General features: G+C 57.4%; 1 protein-coding gene across 1 annotated transcript; it reads right to left on the minus strand.

Annotated features, from left to right (window-relative positions):
* Positions 1-393: 393 nt before the first annotated feature.
* Positions 394-17,114, minus strand: PMF1 (polyamine modulated factor 1). The gene is made up of 5 exons (XM_060644667.3): positions 16,928-17,114; positions 3,480-3,585; positions 2,753-2,853; positions 1,680-1,875; positions 394-554 (listed from the first exon to the last, which is right to left on the minus strand). Exons 1-5 carry the CDS (start codon positions 17,077-17,079, stop codon positions 501-503), a joined length of 609 nt encoding a protein of 202 aa, XP_060500650.3. The 5' UTR covers positions 17,080-17,114; the 3' UTR covers positions 394-500.
* Between the last annotated feature and the right edge of the window lie 702 nt (positions 17,115-17,816).

The raw sequence follows: 17,816 nt of genomic DNA on the forward strand, positions 1-17,816 counted from the left end.
ACCCCAGCCAGGGCTCTGAGAGCCAAGAGGGGTCTTGGCCTGGGAGAGGCCCCGCAGAGGAAGCATCCTCACAGATTACAGTGTAGGAAGTGCAGGAAGTTTATTTACGGATGTGGGGAGAACGTGGCACGGGTCCTCAGGCTGGCCAGCAAGGGGGCAATCAGTGGAGAATGGACACAGACTCCCCGAGCGGGGGGCGGGGCGGGGGGAGGGGAGGGGCTCAGGAGCAGGCAGGGAACGACTCCTGGGATTGGAGCTGCCCAACAGTCCTAGTTACAAGAAAACAGGGAAGAATCTGAAGTGTGAGTGTGTGTGTGTGTGTGTGTGTGTGTGTGTGTGTGTTGGGGGGGACCCCAGGGGAGCCCCCAAAGCAGGACAGACAAGCCTCATCCTCCAGCTAATTCCATCCCCACTCAGGGACTGGGCACCATGCCAGTGGTTCTCGGAGGCCAGGCCCTCGACCTCGACGGCCCTCTGCTCCTGGTCCGGCCGTCGCCTCCTCACTCCGGTTCCCCCAGCACAGCCACCAGCTCCTTCTGTTCTCTGTGCAGGGCCTGGCAGCGGTAGGAGGGAACAGACAGATGAGAAAATCCAAACCCTCTGCCTCCACTGTGCTGGACTCCGGGCCTATGTCCCCCAGGACAACACAGAGGGGGTCTTGGCTCATGTCACAGGCCCAGCAGGGGCCCCCCTATTCAGCAGGTGTTCACGGCAGGCTGGGCGCCATGGCCACTGACGCTGGGCCTCCCCAGAGCAGCGCCCATCTTGAATAAGGGTCCCCAAAGTGTCCCTGTGATCCTTTGACCTCCATCAGTGATTTCTAGTGGAGGAACTTTCTTGACCTGACTGTGCTAGTGGCTGGGCCCAGGCTGAGCTCAGGCAGGGACCAGCTTCACACACGCCTCGGGCCCGCAGGGGCACCGGGTGAGGTGGGTTATGAGCAGGGCCCAGAGAGAAGAGTGACTGGCGGCCTCGTGGTGACAGAGGGGGATGGTGGGGCAGCACCTTGCCTGAGGACTCAGCAGGGTGGCCCCAAAGTGCCCCTACACAGTGCCAGGCTGTGGGCCCTGGTCACGAGCACGCTGGGGCCTGCTTCCCCAGGGACCCCGGAGCCAAAGAGGGGGTGATGACAAGAGGGAAAAGGCCAGCTTCTGGCCCTCGTCCTGCCGCGGGCCCTCCAGGGCTCAGGGTCTTGGCAGCCAGGGACCTGGGGACCCGCTGCCCTCCGCCGCAGGAAGGCCCGCCCCAGGAGGGGAGCCATCGGGTGGGAGAGAGGACACAAGGTGGACACCCGGACAGCGGAAGGAGCCCAACAGTGTGGCCACCGCTCAAGCCCTGCTGGCAACCCTTGACCAGAGCCACCTCTCGAGCCGGTAAGAAAACCCATGTTGTCTCTACGGCCGTGCCCGCTCCCTGGATCCTCAGCCAGGTCACCCACTCACCCGCTTAGCCCCAGGGGACGTGGGCCACTCTCAAAGAGTCCCTTCACCCTCAGAGAACACAGTTGTTGCACAGAGCATGTTTTATGTGTGCCGAAGGCTCTAGACGTCATCCTGATGTACATGTTTTAAAGCTACTGGGGAGCAGTTGTGTGGGGAACCCCATGTCACCCCGACTAACACGAGGTCGTGGCCCCCTGGGCCGGGAGCCTGTGCCCGAGGGTAGGGCCGGGCACTCACCTGCCAGGCCTGCTGCCGGGCCTGGCCCCGCCGCTGGAGCTCCTGCACCTGCTGGCGCCCGGCCACCACGGCCTCCGCCAGCCGCCTGTTCTCCGCCTCCTGTTTGCACACGTGCCGCTGCAAGGCGTCCCGCTGCTGCCGGAAGTAGGGCACCAGGGCACTGCGCAGGTCCGCCTCCGGGTTCCCGCTCGGGCGCCTGCGAGGCCACAGGGGGCACGGGGATGGGGCGAGTGGTGACCCTTTCCCTGGCACGCCACGCCCCCCCCCCCCCCAACACCCGGCCCCACGGCTGCCTCTGTCCCCAGAACCACGTGCGCCCACTCCCCAGACACGGGGCTGGAGGGTGGCGTGGGCTGGGGCAGGATGACAGGAAAGGCCCCAGCAAGGGTTGGGTAACAGAGGAAGTTGAGGAAGACAGGCCTGGAGGCAAGAGTGAGGGGCGAGGCCTCTGAAGACCCCAAGTGGGGGGTGGGGGCGGGTCTGATGAGCAGCCGGGTGAAAGACACTGCAAGTTCCTCAAAAATGTCTTTTTCAGTTCTATAACGTCATTCTCTTAAGTATTCCGGTCACAAAGCATAAAAAAATTGGAAAGCACAAGAAAGGTGTTTTGTCACTCTGGCCTAACGTGCTGTTCAGGCGGGGAGGGCGGGGGGAGGCAGGAGCTAAGGGCGCCTCCACCTTGCGCGGGACACCCCGGGAATGCGGCCCCAGGGGCAGGTCTCTTGGCTCCAGTTCACTGCTGATCTCGGGGCGTGTGGTGGGTACTCCCTAAACATTTAAGTGGACGAGCAAATAAAACCCGGATGCCCGGGGCCAGCCGGCCGGAAGATCGCCAATCTGCCCTTCCGCCTCCCGCCGGATGTGCCCCGCGGGCCAGAGGGGTCCTGAAACGAGTCCCCCCAGGAAGGCTTTCGTCAGCCCGCCCGCGCCTGCATCGGGGCTCCCCTTCCCGGAGGGCACCACACGGGTGGCTGCGCCCCGAGTCTCAGGCGTGTGAGCTCTTGGCGGAAGCCCCGTCGGGATGCTGGGGGGGCGGCCTCGTCGCACGTGAGCCTCGCGGACCACCTTCTCACCAGGCCGGCTCCTCCTGGTCCTTGCGGTCTTCCACGATCTTATCCAAGGCATTCAAGACGGCTTCCAGGTTCCCCTCTGCTTTGATTTCGGAGATTTCCTCCTGAAGAGAGAGCAGCAAAGGGCTGTAAGGACACCACACAAGCCCACAGTGAAAGTACAGGACTCAGTAACATTCTGGCGAATTCCTGTTCTGTGCTTTTGTACCCACACGCCCTCTTCTCTCCAGGGGACTTTAGTAACGAAGAACAGAAAGCGTAAGAAGGAAAACATCTGAAAAGAGCCTGCCCGTCACCCTGGGTGCCGCAGCCCCAGGCCCAGCGCACCCCGTGCCGGTGGCACAGATGCGTCTGGGTGCTTCCGGGCCCCCCTGGCGCGTGCCGGCAGGGAGACAGAGCCCTCAAGAGGGATCACGGTCACTGAAAGACCTGAATGCAGCGGCCTCTCTTGGGCTCCCTGTCGTATGCGGTTCCGTTGAATTCAACGGTTTGTTAAGTGCCCTGTCCGTGCCAGGCCCTGCACCAGGTGCTGGAGGTACGAAGACGAGACGACCCAGCAGACAGTCATGATGCAGGAGGACAAGAGCGGGGGTGTCGAGGTGCCCGTCCTTGGGAAGGAAGGGACGGCGGCCACCGTGGCCTGACCACTGGGGACCGGCAGGGGCTGAGCGTACGGCCCTTGCCTGCAGGACCCGAACCAGCACTGCCTGCCGGGCTCCCTGCCACTCACCCGGACAGACGTCTGCAACTGGGTGATAAACTTGTCGTAGATTCGTTGCGTCATCTCAGGCTGCAGCTGGTAGAGGCGCTTGTAACAGTCGGTGAATCTCTGGTAGCTGGTGGGAAGGAGAGCCAGCCCTCAGCAGCTGCCGGGGCGCCTCCCACGGCAGGGCTCCGGGCCGGGTCAGCCTCACCGCGCTGGTTAAAGGCGGTGGGTGCAAAGCGTCTCGCCTGCACCTCCGGTCACTGCAGACGGCTCAGCCCCACCTGACCACTCACTGCCTCTCCGCAGAGCCGCAGGGGAGCCCAGGGGTTACCCTCAAGGGTGGGTCACGATGGTCCAGCCACTCAAACCACCGGGGTAGAGGGCTTGCTAAGGCTCAGCGCCAGCCGCCTCCCCGGTTTCCAACCAGCTCCCAGGTGACACTGCTGCTGGTGTGGGTAGGGGTCCCGGAGAAACTCTGGTCGCTCCAGGCCCCTTGCTGGGCTGGATTAGGACAGGACATGTGGCCTCTGGGAGAGTTTTCCTGCCTCCTCAAAGGAGCCACAGAGGAAGGAACTGATGCCCTTTCTGGAGGACGTGACCGTATCCAGGTGATGCGTCCGGCTCCCGGCCACCGCAGGGGTCTCTGGCCCGAGGGCAGAGTTTATACCCTAAGGAGGCAGAACGGAAGGAGGGAAAGAACTGGGGTCTCTGAGGACATCGTCAAGCTGCCGAAGACGCCAAGCTAGAGTCCACGCCTCTCGGGGCTGCTCGCTAGTGACGTGATGGATGCCTCTTGTTGTTCAAGCCATTTCTAATCAGGTCTCCGGCAGCGGCGGCCGAAGCATCTCGCTGCTACAGCCCTTATAGCTGGAAAGACCGGGGTACCCGGGACACTTCTGATGGCTGGCCGTCTTGCACAAAGACATGCCAGTAAGTTAAAGAAGTCTCTTGCCTTTTCTCTCCCCACTCCTTGCTTGCTCGTCTCTCTCTACCTTCCCCCTCAGGCCCTTCCCCTTCTGCCTATGTCCATGCTGGCCACCCACGGGCTACTGGCCACTGGGCGGGAGGGAGGCCACACGGCCCTCCTGGAGCTTCTGGCAGGGAGATGGCAGCAATCACAGACACTCGTGAGAACGTGGTGATGACCACTGTGGAGGGCACTTAGAAGGAAAAGGGTCACGGGCTTCAGAGTGTCACGGGGATCGCCATTAAGCTGGGGGCGGGTGGGGTGGGGGTTCAGTGACAGCCTGTCTGATGAAGCAGTGTTCAAATGACCTGCTGGAAGTGTCCAAGCCAGCGAGCGCTCAACCACACAAAAGCCCACGTCTGTGCTCGGCTGTGGGTCCGGATGTTCCTCAGCTGTGTGGCCAGGCTGGGATCGGGTCCCTGGAAGCCCGTGCGCAGCCCGCCCCCGCCACCCCCCCTGCCACCGGGACTCACTGCTGGCCCTCGGCCGCCCCACCCCCCCGTTCCTGGCCCTGAACAGGGGCTGTGAAACAGGTGACAAGGGAGAGCACACAGAGGCTTGCGAGGGACAGCCGTTACATCTTCAGGAGACGCAGCCAGCACGGAACACTAAATTATATAATCTGGCAGTAAGTTATGTTAAAAACAAGGTACTAACTATTCAAAACACACGGCTTCCTAATCCTTCCAGCACATTTTCCTTGCGCGAGGCTGTTGGCGGCGTCCCCGTGGAAGCACTCTGTGACGGTGCCCAACCACCCATCTTTCCGCAGCTCTAGTGAGTATTTACGCCTCGGAAGCTGGCAAACACAGTCAGCCGGGGCTTTGTTTTCGGAGGGCCGGCTGCAAGCCTCTGCCGCCCGGCCCCTCTGCAGGAGGGACAGTCTCTCCCTGCTGGAGGGTACACATCGGACACTGGTGCACCTGGGGGCAAGGAACGGACGACTGGCACCCTTTGCCCTCGGCGGAGCCCTGGGGATCCTGTGGTGCTGCCGGTCCCCCTCGCCACGCAGTCTGTGGCTCACGAGGGATGTGGAGGGACGCAGGACGCCTGGCCAAGCCGGGCTGGAACTGAACCGGGTAATTGTGGCTTGAAACGGGCGCGGCCTGGACACCGGAGATCCTGCTCCTCCTGCCAGCATCCCGCTGGACGGCAGAGGGTCTGAGCTGAGCCAGAGCCCCTCTCCTGGGGGAGTCTCCAGTGCCGCCAGGGAGGCTTTCCCGAGGCCCCGCTGGGCTCAGAGCTCAGCGAGAGCAAAGCACATTCGCACACATCCCTGGACACGGAGCGCAGGCGGCCACACTGGAGGCCAGCGTCAGGGGACAGGAGGACAGGGATCCTTGCTTTGTATTTTTCCAGCTTGACTTAGAAGTTGAAGGCTGCGGCACGACGGGGCCTGGCTCACGTGTGCAGTGAAACGATGGCCGCCAGAAGTGCACTAAACATCCATCATCGTCTGGTAGAGACACAAAGTTTTCCCCTCGTGCTGAGGATGCTCCGACCCCCTCCCCACAGAGCAGCGTGAACCGTGGGCACCACGTGGTACACCTCGGGGTACTCCCTCGTCCTCCAGCCGGACCCTCGGGCCTGTGTCCCCCTTCATCCAACCCCTCCCCGCTCTTGAGAGCAGGTGTGGGCCTGGGAATGGTGTGAATGCCCTTGTGAATTTCTGGGAAAAATACTCTCAGGGAGAAGCAGGAAAAGTGATGCATTTCCATGCGGCCCCCTACCGCAAAGTCAAGTTTTGTCTTGTCAGGTAAACTAATATCCCTGTGGGCGGGGACGCCATCTGCAACATCACTGGGATCTCCAGGCTGTCCAGAGCTGTGACCACCCTGCAGACCAGGGGCTGGGGCTGAGGGGAGGCCTGCCCCACCACTCCCAGCCATCTCTCCACCCTGGACCCCAGGCTACCGGGCCCGGGCTACTTGGGCGGAGGAGTACTCCCTCGTGAGCTTCCCCGGTGGCCTCTCTGCCAAGCCCCCCTTTGCCCTCTGCTGGAGTGGTCTCCTGGCCTTGGCCTTCCAAGGGGACACAAGGGGCCACCCAGCTATGGGCTGGGCACTGCACACTGGTTCTGAGGACTCCCGGCCTGTCCTTTTGTCTGGGTCCAAATCCTACCTCTACCACTCATCTGATGAGTGATCTCTGACAAGTTCTTCACCTTTATAAGCCTCAGTTGCTGCCTCTCTCAAATGGGAATAATAACTATATGTACCGCGCCTAGCACATTGAAAAGCTCCATGTTAGCCACAGTTATTATTTTTTTAATTTTAAAAAAATGTTTATTTATTTTTGAGAGAAAGAGAGAGGGTGCGCACGAGCAGGGGAGGGGCAGAGAGAGAGGGAGACACAGAATCCAAAACAGGCTCCAGGTTCTGAGCTGTCAGCACAGAACCCGACGCGGGGCTTGAACTCACGAACCACGAGATCATGACCTGAGCCGAAGTCGGATGCTCAATCGACTGAGCCACCCGGGCACCCCTAGCCACAGTTGTTACTATTAATTTCAAAAGAACGGCCCCCACTTCCCCCTCAGAAGTGTCCAACAGTAAGTTGGTTTCCCGAGTCAAGACGTCTCCTCCCCCACAGAAGGCAGGCGCTTGGCAAATGCATCCTGGTGGCAACCCTGTGGCAGAACAACACACTGGCCCCACTACAGAGAAAAGGCTAAACTGTGCCCTCCCAAAGGGTTACTTTTGTTATCAATGGAAGTTTCTTCTTCAAAACAAACATGCCTATATTAACTGGTTTTAATCTATTTTTCTCTTATACTTAAAAAAATTTTTTTAAGCTTTTTTTTCCATTTATTTATTTTTGATAGAGAGAGACAGAGCACAAGTGGGGGAGGGGCAGAGAGAGAAGGAGACGCAGAATCCGAAGCAGGATCCAGGCTCTGAGGGGTCGGCACAGAGCCCAACGCGGGGCTCAAACCCACAAACCGTGAGATCATGACCTGAGCCGAAGTCAGACACTTAGCCGACTGAGCCACCCAGGTGCCCCTAAGTTAATTTTTAAGTAATCTCTATGCCCAACGTGGGTCTTGACCTTACAACCCGAGACCAACAGTTGCTCGTTCCACTGACTGAGCCGGCTGGGCACCCCTCTCAAATTCTTACTCTGCAACATCTGAGGCACCTTCACTGGTTTTGAAATGCTTCACGGAAAAAGCATTGCACTTACTGCACTAAAAACTCACTGCAAATTGAGTTATCACATGAGTTTAACTTTTAAAAACAATTGACTGCAAAATATTTAAGCCCAGCGTCCAGCCCTCCGTGGTGTGTTAACCTGCCCGCCAGCGCCTGTTCGCGGAGTGGCCAGCAGAGGGCGCTCTGTCCCAGCCCCGCCCCCCCCCCCCCCCCCCCCCCCCACACACACACCTCGGGAGCGCGCGATACGGAGGGAGTGCCCACCCCCTCGCCCAGGTGCTTCTCTGCGTGCTTCTGCACCGCCCTGTCCTTGGTCCCCGGGCTGCCACCCGAGAAAAGCTTCCTGGTGACAGCACCGGTCCATGATAGGTGATAACTGCGGCAGAAAATTATCCTGTAAAAATTAATCTTAAGGCTGCCGCTGGCTCAGTCGGGGGAGCATGCTTCATCTCGACCCTTCATCTCCGGGTGAGTTCGAGGCCCACCTTGGGTGTAAAGATGACTGTAAAAAAATCTTAAAAAAAAAAAAAATCCTAATTTTAATTAGGTCTTTAGGCTTTTAGGCCCCTTGGGCTAACCTAACTTTTTATTACTTGGATTCTTTGGCAACTGCTAGAAGCTTAATAGTGAGAATCTGAAATTGGGATACTTTTTCTGAAAAAGACTTTTTTTTCCAATATGATTTTTACTTGTTTATTTTAGACAGAGCATGCACAGAGGGGGAGAGGGGTGGGAAGGGGGGGGCGAGACAGAGAGAGAGAGAGAGAGAGAGAGAGAATCTTAAGCAGAATCCACACTCAGTGGGGAGCCCAACCTGGGGTTCCATCCCATGACCCTGAGATCGTGACCTGAGCTGAAATCAAGAACCAGATGCTCAACCCACCAAGTCACGCAGGTGTCCCTGAAAAAGACTTCTGATTTGATAAATATTTGCATGCAGATAAAAATGTCCATCAAGGTAACTCTACAGTAGTCCCCCTTATCCACAGGGGGACATGTTCCCAGGCCCCCAGTGGATTCCTGAGGCTGCAGAGGGTACTGAACCCTACATACACTATGTTCTCCTCCTATGCATACATACATACCTGTGATAAAGTTTAACTTATAAATTAGGCACCATAAGAGATGAACACCAGCACAAAAATAATTGTTCTATATAACATCCCTATAACAGCATACTGTAATAAAAGTTACATGAACGTAGTCTTTCTCTCTCTCTGAATACCTTATTATTATTATTGTTATTGTTATTATTATTATTATTATTATTATTTTGGTGGGGCAGAGAGGGATTTATTGGGGTCTCCTGGATGGAGCTGGGATGGCTGGGGTCTGGAACTACTCATCGGATGCCACCCAAGGACTGCATGGACCGTGATAAAGCCAGGAGCAGCATCTGGGGCATGGGGGAGGGTGTTCCCATTGGTGAGAGCGACCTGAGCGGTAAGGCGTGGGTGGAGAGATTATGACCTACTACTGTGGCCAGGACTTTGGTCACCAGATGGAGGTGGGGGGAGTCCTAGGACACACCGGGCTCACACATCACTTGTCAAGGATCTCAGCCACCCAGAGCCTCAGGGAGCAGGTGCATGCCTCCCTGAGGAGAGAGGACGCTGTCAATGGTGGTGTCGGGGTCACTAGGAGGTCTGTCTCTCAATATGTGACTGTACTATATTCACTTTCCTCCTGTTGATGAGGTCCAGTGATGAAATGCCCACGTGACAGGTGAAGGAGGTGAAGGATGGAGGCATGTGACAAGCTGCTCTCTACTCCTGACAGTGAGCAGATGTCAGAGGGAGGAGCCTCTGCTTCGGGACCGTGGCTGACAGTGAGGAACTGACACTGCGGAACGCAACTCTGGATAAGGGGACTGCTGTATTCGTTCGTTCATTCGACAAACACCAAGCACTGAGCACGTGCCAGGCCCAGCCATGGTACAGACCCAAACGTGCCCCAGCGTGGTCCCTGCCCTCAGAGGGGACACTGTTTAAAAGACAGATCAATCCCAAGAAAATGAGGCTGGGGTAGCCGGCGGGTGGGGGGAAGGGGTGGCTTGCAGGGAGCTCAGGGAAGATTCCCTGGAGGAAGCAGCATCTGAAGCCTAAGAGGGAGGCAGGAGTCGAAGACCCAGGCAGCACAGCTGAAGAGGATGTGCGACAAAGTAGCACCGGGCGACATTTGCTGGGCGTGGGCCGAGCACTCACACGCAGCCACTCTAACCTCCTCGATAACGCTCTGGGGCAGGTTCTGCTCTCACCATCCCCAGTTTTCAGATGAGGGAGCTGGCCCAAGCTTGCACGGCTGAGACCTGCTGGGGCCACCCGGCTCGGGATCAGGTGCCTCGGGCCCACGGCCGGTGGGGAAGGCAGGGAAGGGCAGACACAGGAGCCAGAAAAGGGTTTAAGCGGGATGCAGTCTACGCTGTAGGCAGCTCCCGCAGGCTGCTGCGGGGCACGGCGGGGTGATGACAAGACACAGGGGGGACAGAGGGCTGTGGGAAGAGCATGGGCTGAAGCCGCAGTCAGAGTCACACGTGCTTCAGGGACAAGTCACTGCCAGCAGCACGGCACGTGCACAAAGAGGGGGAGATAGTCGGGAGGCATTTATTTTGTGGGAACGCTTGATCTGTTAAATCACACTCTTTCCCTCCAGGAGCCGGTTCCTAAGAACAACACTGGGGCCGGCTCCCGCCCAGGGGCAGGCGGTCAGCTCTGCAGAAGTCAGGATCCACAGACCCAACAGGCATAGCACACCACTGGGCCAGCCCGGGGACAGCCAGCACTCAACCACTTTGGGCCCCCGACGGACACCGCCCGTGGCATGGCACCTGCAGCAGACCCCGCTTTCTGCCAAATGGGGCCAACCGGTCTTCCCCCGGGCCCCCCACTGCCTCTAGCCGGTGGCCCCTCTCAGTGCACGGAGGGGGAACGGCCTCATCTGCCTGCTTTAGCTAAATAGGAGAAGGGTGGTTTCTCAGCAGGTCCAGGAACCTGTGAGGACAGAAGAGAACCCTTCCTTTTTGACAACCAGGCACAGGTCACAAATGGTAAGCTCCAACAGAGCCGTGTTTCTGTGTTCTGATGCCCAAGACAGGACAGGTGGGGTCTTTGCCATGGCCGGCCCAAGGAAAGGAAGACAGTGGCAGGGGTTCCGTCTGATCCGATGGCCCAGCGAGGCCCATAACCTTCCAGGCATTCTGGGGTGCATCATGTAACTTGCCTCTTTGTCAAGCTAATACGTACATGAAAAATATGCTGAGTTGTAGGGAAAATCAATCTAGGGTTTAAAATATCCTTTTGGATACCCGACATGTGAATAAACTAGCTTGCACTATGTAGAGACTCCTGTCCCGGGAGAAGTACTTGGTCTTTGAGAACGAGGACTTTTAACTTAACGGCTTGGGAGAGGGTCAAGTATTTGCATACGTGACCTTTGTCTAGCCCTTTCTGTGTGGAAAGCAGCTGCAAGTTTCTATTTAAGCACACAGAGGGATGGAGGTCCTGGCTAGGAGAAGCGGCGGGGGAGAGCGGGTCGAGGCAGAGGAGCTCCTGTGCACGTGTGCCCGCAAGAGTGCACGTGCTGCCCTGACTGCGCTGGAGACACAGGGAGGGGCCGAGGGGTGCACGGCCTTGTGTGCTGAGCTAAGGAGCTTATGTTTGATTCTGGAAGCAGCCCTGAGCCTAATAACCTTTTTTTTTGTTTGTTGAATGTTTGTTTATTTTTTTTGAGAGAGAGCGTGAGCTGGGGAGGGGAGGAAAAAGAGGGAGACACGGAATCCGAAGCAGGCTCCAGGCTCTGAGCTGTCAGCACAGAGCCCGATGCGGGACTTGAACTCACTGACTGCGAGATCATGACCTGAGCTGAAGTCCTACACTTAACTGACTGAGCCACTCAGGCGCCCCACCAATTAACCCTTTGAAGCAGAAGGACCTCCAGTCTGAGCAGTAAGGGAGGGACAGGACTGAGGCTGGAGGGCCAGGGTGGAGGCTGCCACATCAGTCTAGGCAGGTGGCCCTGAACCTAAGCACTGGTACACAGGTGGAAAGGAGGAGACTGGGGAGGGCGGTGCGAGTCCATGGGGCTGTGGCTGACGGGGACAAGGGACGGGTGAGGACCCTCAAACCTCTGGCCCAGACAATGGGCACACGGTAGTATCTTCAACCCAGTTAGGGAGCAGCCATCCTGTCTCCACCATGCTGAGCTTGATGGCTGTGTGGACACCAAGGGGCCATCTCCAGTGTAGACTGTAGAGACAGAGGTCTGGAGCTTGGCAGAGAGATGCAGCTTGGGAATCCTCGTGCATTCCAAAAGCACCTACTGAGCGTCTCCTATGGGCCAGGCACCGTGAGAAGCAATGAGTGGAGAGTGGCCAGTGGAACAGACCAGAACCTGTGTTCAGGACCTTACATTTAATGTGGGGAAGACAGACCCTGGAGCTGTGTCCTGGGGTAAGTGCTGTGAAGAAATAACATCAGGTGTTGTGACCAAGAATAACCGGGGAGAAAGAAGGCTTTAGAGAAGGTCTGGGAAGAAATGGAGGAAACCATCCCCGGGGAGCCTACGTCAAATGCAAATGCCCTGACCTCACAGGAAAGGAGGAGGTCTGATTATGGGTGAGGGGGTGACAAGAGGCAGGCAAGGACCAGAGCGTGCGGGGTCTTGGGAGCGAACGTAAGGAGCAGTGGACACCGAAGCATCTGGACATCAGACGGGACGCAGAGGTGACAGGAGGAAAGTCCAATGCTCACATGTAAGGTCAAGGAGAGGAAGAGGAGCCCAGGAAGGCAGAGGGGCAGAGCCTGGTGTGGAAACCAAGGGACAAATGTCAAGGACAGGGGAGTGGTTAACGGGGTCAACTACTACAAGAAGAGCAAGGAGGATCAGGATGAGAAAATATCCACAGGACTTATCGACAAAGAATTACACATGACCTTGAAAGGAACAGTTTCCAGGGAGTGGCGGCAAAGTGCTTCCGAAGGAGACAAACCTGGAGGTGGGACTAGAGCCTGGAAGGTGGATCTGCAGCTGCAGCCTTGGGTGTAAAGGGAGGGACGCTGCTGGTGGGGGCTGGGGGGACGCGCGACCAGGTCTCTCTCAGCCAGATCCACAGTCAGAGCAACTCCTTCTGCTGACCTCAACTGTCTCTACAAACCGGGTGCCAGGGGTCATTCTCACTGCGAGGGGCCGGGGCGGGAGGGGGGGCGCAGGGGAAGGGCCTGAGGGACGTCATGGAGATTTACAACAGCTGCCCTGAGAAGGCACCAGAACTGGCCGGGGCCCAGCCTGGGCTCCTTGGAGGCTGGCAGTGAGGAGCTTGTTTGGGATTCTCTCTCTCTCTGTCTGCCCCTCCCCAACCTCTCACACTCTCTCGATCAAAATAAAGAAAAACTCAAGAAAAGTTTTTTTAATTAAAAAAAATGGAGTGGCTTCAAAACGAAAAGTTCAGATTAGCTAATATTGTAATTGTTATTTTTAAATGACTATAAAATGTAACATGTCAACTACTCAACTGCAATTTTTTTAATGCTTATTTTTAAAAATTTTTTTAATGTTTATTTTTATTTTTGAGAGAGAGAGACCGAAAGAGAGAGCGTGAGTGGGCCAGGGGCAGAGAGAGAGGGAGACACAGAATTCCAAGCAGGCTCCAGGCTCCGAGCTGTCAGCCCAGAGCCCCCCTGGGCGCTTCACCTCCTGAACCACCAGATCATGACCTGAGCCAAAGTTGGCCTCTTAACCAACTCAACCACCCAGGCGCCCCTAACTGTTTATTTATTTATTTTGAGAGAGAGTGGGGAAGGGGTAGAGAGAGAGGAGAGAGAATCCCATGCAGGGTCCACACTGTCAGTGCAGAGCCTGATGCGGGGCTCGCTCCGAAAAACCAGGAGATCATGACCCGAGCTGAGATCAAGAGTTGAACACTCAACCGACTGAGCCACCCAGGTGCCCCTATTTATTTAAGATCTTATTCTTATAAGCAAATTCTAAACCTAACATTGGGCTTGAACCTACAACCCCGAGATCAAGAGTCACACACTCGACTGACTGAGCCAGCCAGGCGCCCCTAGTCAACTGCAATTTGAATACAATTAGATAAAAAGTATATTCAATGTGGGATATGGATGCTTCCTCCCATAACCTGATTTTAAAATTTACCATTATAATGTGATAATTTTCCCATGATTCAGTATTATTCAAAATGGAATTTTAAGGCAGCAGAGTACTTTATTCGTCATTCTACTTGAGCGACCACCATTCTTCAAATGTTGGATGTTTTAGGTGGTTTTCAATTAGTTTCCACTGAACACTGTCCTATCCTTTGCAGATAAGCTTTTTTTGAACTCATTATTTTGAAATAGTTAGAGATTTGTAAGAAGTTGCAAAGAAATGGACCTTCCACAATGTGACATCTTGCACAACTATAGCACAATATCAAACCACAACCCCACACTGGCTCATCCAGACCTCAACAGTTAGGGTACCTTTGCGTGTGTGGACATCTCTGTAACTTTATCACACGTGTAACCTTGTAGACCTACTTACCACCTCAGTCAAGATACTGGACGCTTCTTAAAGACTTGACGTGAGTTGGAGTCTCAAAAAAATCACCCTCGAGGGGCGCCTGGGTGTCACTTAAGCGTCCGGCTCTCGATTCTGGCTCGGGTCGGGATCTCGTGGTTTGTGAGTTTGAGCCCCGCGTCAGGCTCTGCCGGTGTGTGGAGCCTGCTTGAGATTCTCTGCCCCTCTCTCTCTCTGCCCTTCCCGTGACCTCTCTCTCAAAATAAATTAACTTAGGGGCACCTGGGTGGCTCAGTCGGTTAAGCGTCCGACTTCGGCTCAGGTCACGATCTCGCGGTCCGTGAGTTCGAGCCCCGCGTCGGGCTCTGGGCTGATGGCTCGGAGCCTGGAGCCTGCTTCCGATTCTGTGTCTCCCTCTCTCTCTGACCCTCCCCCGTTCATGCTCTGTCTCAAAAATAAATAAACTTAAAAAAAAAATAAATTAATTAACTTAAAAAAGTAAACAAATGCATAAATAAGGAAAACGAGTCTGAAAAAAATAAAAAAAAAAAAAAAGCTGGAGGAAGTGAGCAGGCTGTTCACAAGAGAAGCCAAAGGCCTCAGGAGGATACGAGGAGACGTCCGCAGCTGTGAGGGAGCAGGGGTGTGCAAACCACGATGGCGAGATGCCCCTCTGACACCTTCAGAACGGCGGGTATTACGATGGAGGACGCTCGGCGCCGCTGAGGATGTAGGCAACGGGACGGCTTTTCTGGAAGGCAGTCTGACGGAACACGGGCAGGTGTGAACCTCGGAATCCAGGGACCCCTCTCCATTAGCTGCCCGCCAGAGCTGCTAGCTAGCGCCGGCACAAGGGCATCGGCCGTGGCCTGACCCGTGGAGGAGGGACCTGGAGGCAAGCAGGTGTCCGCGACGGGCCTGGGTAAGTGCGTGATGCACATTGTGGAACGAAAGGCGGCAAGAGAAGACCCGAACCATACGCCCTCCCAGAACAGGGCTAGGTCTTAAAAAAAAAAAAAGGAAGGAAAGAAGGAAAGAAGGAAAGGAAAGGAAAGGAAAGGAAAGGAAAGGAAAGGAAAGGAAAGGAAGAAAGAAAGAGAGAGAGAGAGAGAAAGAAAGAAAGAAAGAAAGAGAAAGAAAGAAAGAAAAGAAAGGAAGAAAGAAAGAAAAAGATACAAAGATAGAAAGATAGATTAGATAGATAGATAGATAGATAGATAGATGGATGGATGTTGGCTGAAAAAAGACAGATGTAGCTCAACACCACGCACGGGAACTTCGAACGTGCACGGACAAAACAACGGACTTTACAAGGATACAGACTCAAAAGTCGCTTCCGTGCACTCACGCGAACCCAGGCCCCCCACCCCCATCCCACTGCTCTCTTCCTTTAGCCTGATTTATTTTTCTTTCTGGCACTAGAATGCCTGCCTACTCCATGAAAGCAGGACCTTTCTGTCTCGATCGCCTATCTCCAGCTCCGAGAACAGAGCCTGGGACACTGTCGATGCTCAGTATGCATCTGTACAGGAATAAATGGAGGAAGCGGGGCCTACGGAGAGGGGAGGGGAAGACAAGAATGAGCTGGGGGGCTGGGGGGTATCTAAGCAAACAAACAAGGGAGGAACCCTGCCTGGACATTTCGTGGTGGCGTGTCATGACGGGCCCATAAAAATAATTACAAATTAGGGGCGCCTGGGTGGCTCAGTCGGTGAAACATCTGACTTTGACTCAGGTCATGATCTTGCTGCTGGTGGCTTCAAGCCCCGTGACCGGCTCTGGGCTGACAGCGCAGAGCCTGGAGCCTCTGCCTCAGATTGTGTCTCCCTCTCTCTCTGCCCCTCCCCCACTCGTGCTCTCTCTCAAAAATAAACATTAAATTTTTTTTAACCACAAATCACTTTATCAAATTCATTACTCCATAAACTACATCTGGCATGAACAGGCCCCCACTTGCCCTCCTAGAAGCCCTCTGCCAGCTCCTAGAAGGCCCTGGCCACCTCAGGGCCTTTGCACAAGCTGTCTCCTTTGCCAAGGAGCTTTCCCCCTAGCTCTTCAAGAGCTGGTTCCTTCTCATTCTTCCAGTTTCTGCTCAGCGTCACCTGGTCAGAGCGGGCTCCCTTTCCCCACGCCGCCCTCTGTCACATCACCTGTTCAGCACCTCCTCAAGCCCAGTGATTATTTTGTTTCCCGCAAGGGGTGCAGGCCCCGAGCCAGGCCCTCGTCTGCTCTGCCGCCTCCCCAGCTCCTGCCACCGTGCCCGGCACACGGCGGGCACCCGAGCGTTCGCTGAGTGAACCGGTGAACTGAGGGGCGATCTCAAGGGCAGGGCCAAGGCGCGGCGCCAGGGGACGAGGCGAGGACGGGGGTCTTGCAGGGATCCGAGCGCGGGCAAACCCCCCCCCCCCCCTCGAACACCCGCCAGCCTCAGCCCTGTCCGCCCAGGACACCGAGCGAGGTGGGCGGGGGGGCACCACCCGGGGAGGAAGGCAGCGCCCCTCCCGCAGTGACAGCTCCGCACTCCCGCGCCCCCCTTATTTCCGCATCCGGCCGCCCACGGGACCGCGCGAGAAGGGCGCCCCCACCGGGCCGGTTTGAGCGCGCCCGGGACCCCCCCCCCCCCCCCCCCCCCCCGCCACCGGCACCTCCGGCCCGGACCACCGCGCGGTCCCGCCCCAAGGCGGCTGCGCGATCACGCGACTGCCAACGGGGGACGCCAGGCCACTTGAACAGGCCGCCGCCGCCGCGCCCTCGGGGTCTCGCGGGGTCGAGACGCGGCCGGCCCGCACGAGCCCTCCCCGGTCGGCCGGTCGGCCGTCGGGCTCCCTCCGCCTTACCTCCCGGCGGCGACCAGCTTCTGGAGGAAGGTATCCACCAGAGTGTCGAGGAGCTTCACCCTGGGCACGGTGGTGCCGGGGGGCACGGACTCCCGGGGCGGCCCCTCTCCCTCACAGCCGCCGCCTGCGTCGCTGCTGCGCGTTTCGGCCATGTTGAAGTCGCCGCGCGAAACCAAACTGGCTCGGCCGGCCCGCCCCCCGGGGCCGGCTATTGGCCGGCCCCGGCCCCGGGCGCTCCCGATTGGAAGCGGCGGGCGTCCGTCACCGAGCCGCGCTGGGGCGCGCACCCGCGGGAGCCCGAGGGCGGTGCGGAGCTGGGAAGGGGCGCGCCTCGCACCCGGATCCTGGCTGGGCGGGCGGGCCGCAGAGTCGCAAGGCGAGGCTGAGGGGCTCGACAAAAACTTTTAATTACGGTTCAGAGACCTTGTACAGTGCAACAGGGAGTGTCCGATCTTAATGTCTGTATCTTGGGCCCACTGCGCGCGCGTTCCCGCCTCTTCCACCTCGGGCTGCCGACCAGCCCGCCGGGGACCAGCGGGTGCGGCCGGCCGGCCACGGCCCCTGGGCTCTTCGATGGGAAGGTCACGGCCGAGGTCCCTTCCACCAGATGCGCGTCCTTTCACAACGCGCGCGCGCGCATATGTCGGTGTGTAGGAGACCGTGCGTGTGAATGTCAGTGGGTGTGTGTTGTGTGTTTGCGTGAGTGAAGGTCAGTTGTGCGTGTGCGTGCGGGAGACCGGCGGGCAGATCCGAGGGCGGGAAGGGGGCAGGGGGGCAGGGCCGCCCGCAGACGGGCCACTGGGGAGAAGGTGGGGCGCTGAGCTGAGCCACAAGGGCCTCACTAGGATGGGCTCAAAGAGACGAGGGGTCCCCGGCCTCCATTACGTTG

Source organism: Panthera onca, chromosome F1 (genome assembly GCF_046562875.1).
Source record: "Panthera onca isolate mPanOnc1 chromosome F1, mPanOnc1 haplotype 2, whole genome shotgun sequence".
NCBI classification, from domain to species: Eukaryota; Metazoa; Chordata; class Mammalia; order Carnivora; family Felidae; genus Panthera; species Panthera onca.

Excerpts from the sequence above, each read along its gene's own strand:
- PMF1 (XM_060644667.3), bottom strand. The coding sequence starts at position 17,079 with ATGGCCGAAACGCGCAGCAGCGACGCAGGCGGCGGCTGTGAGGGAGAG. Across the intron at positions 2,854-3,479 it reads AGTTGCAGACGTCTGTCCGG|GAGGAAATCTCCGAAATCAA; the intron begins GTGAGTGGCAGG and ends CTCTCTCTTCAG. Across the intron at positions 1,876-2,752 it reads GACCAGGAGGAGCCGGCCTG|GCGCCCGAGCGGGAACCCGG; the intron begins GTGAGAAGGTGG and ends GTGGCCTCGCAG.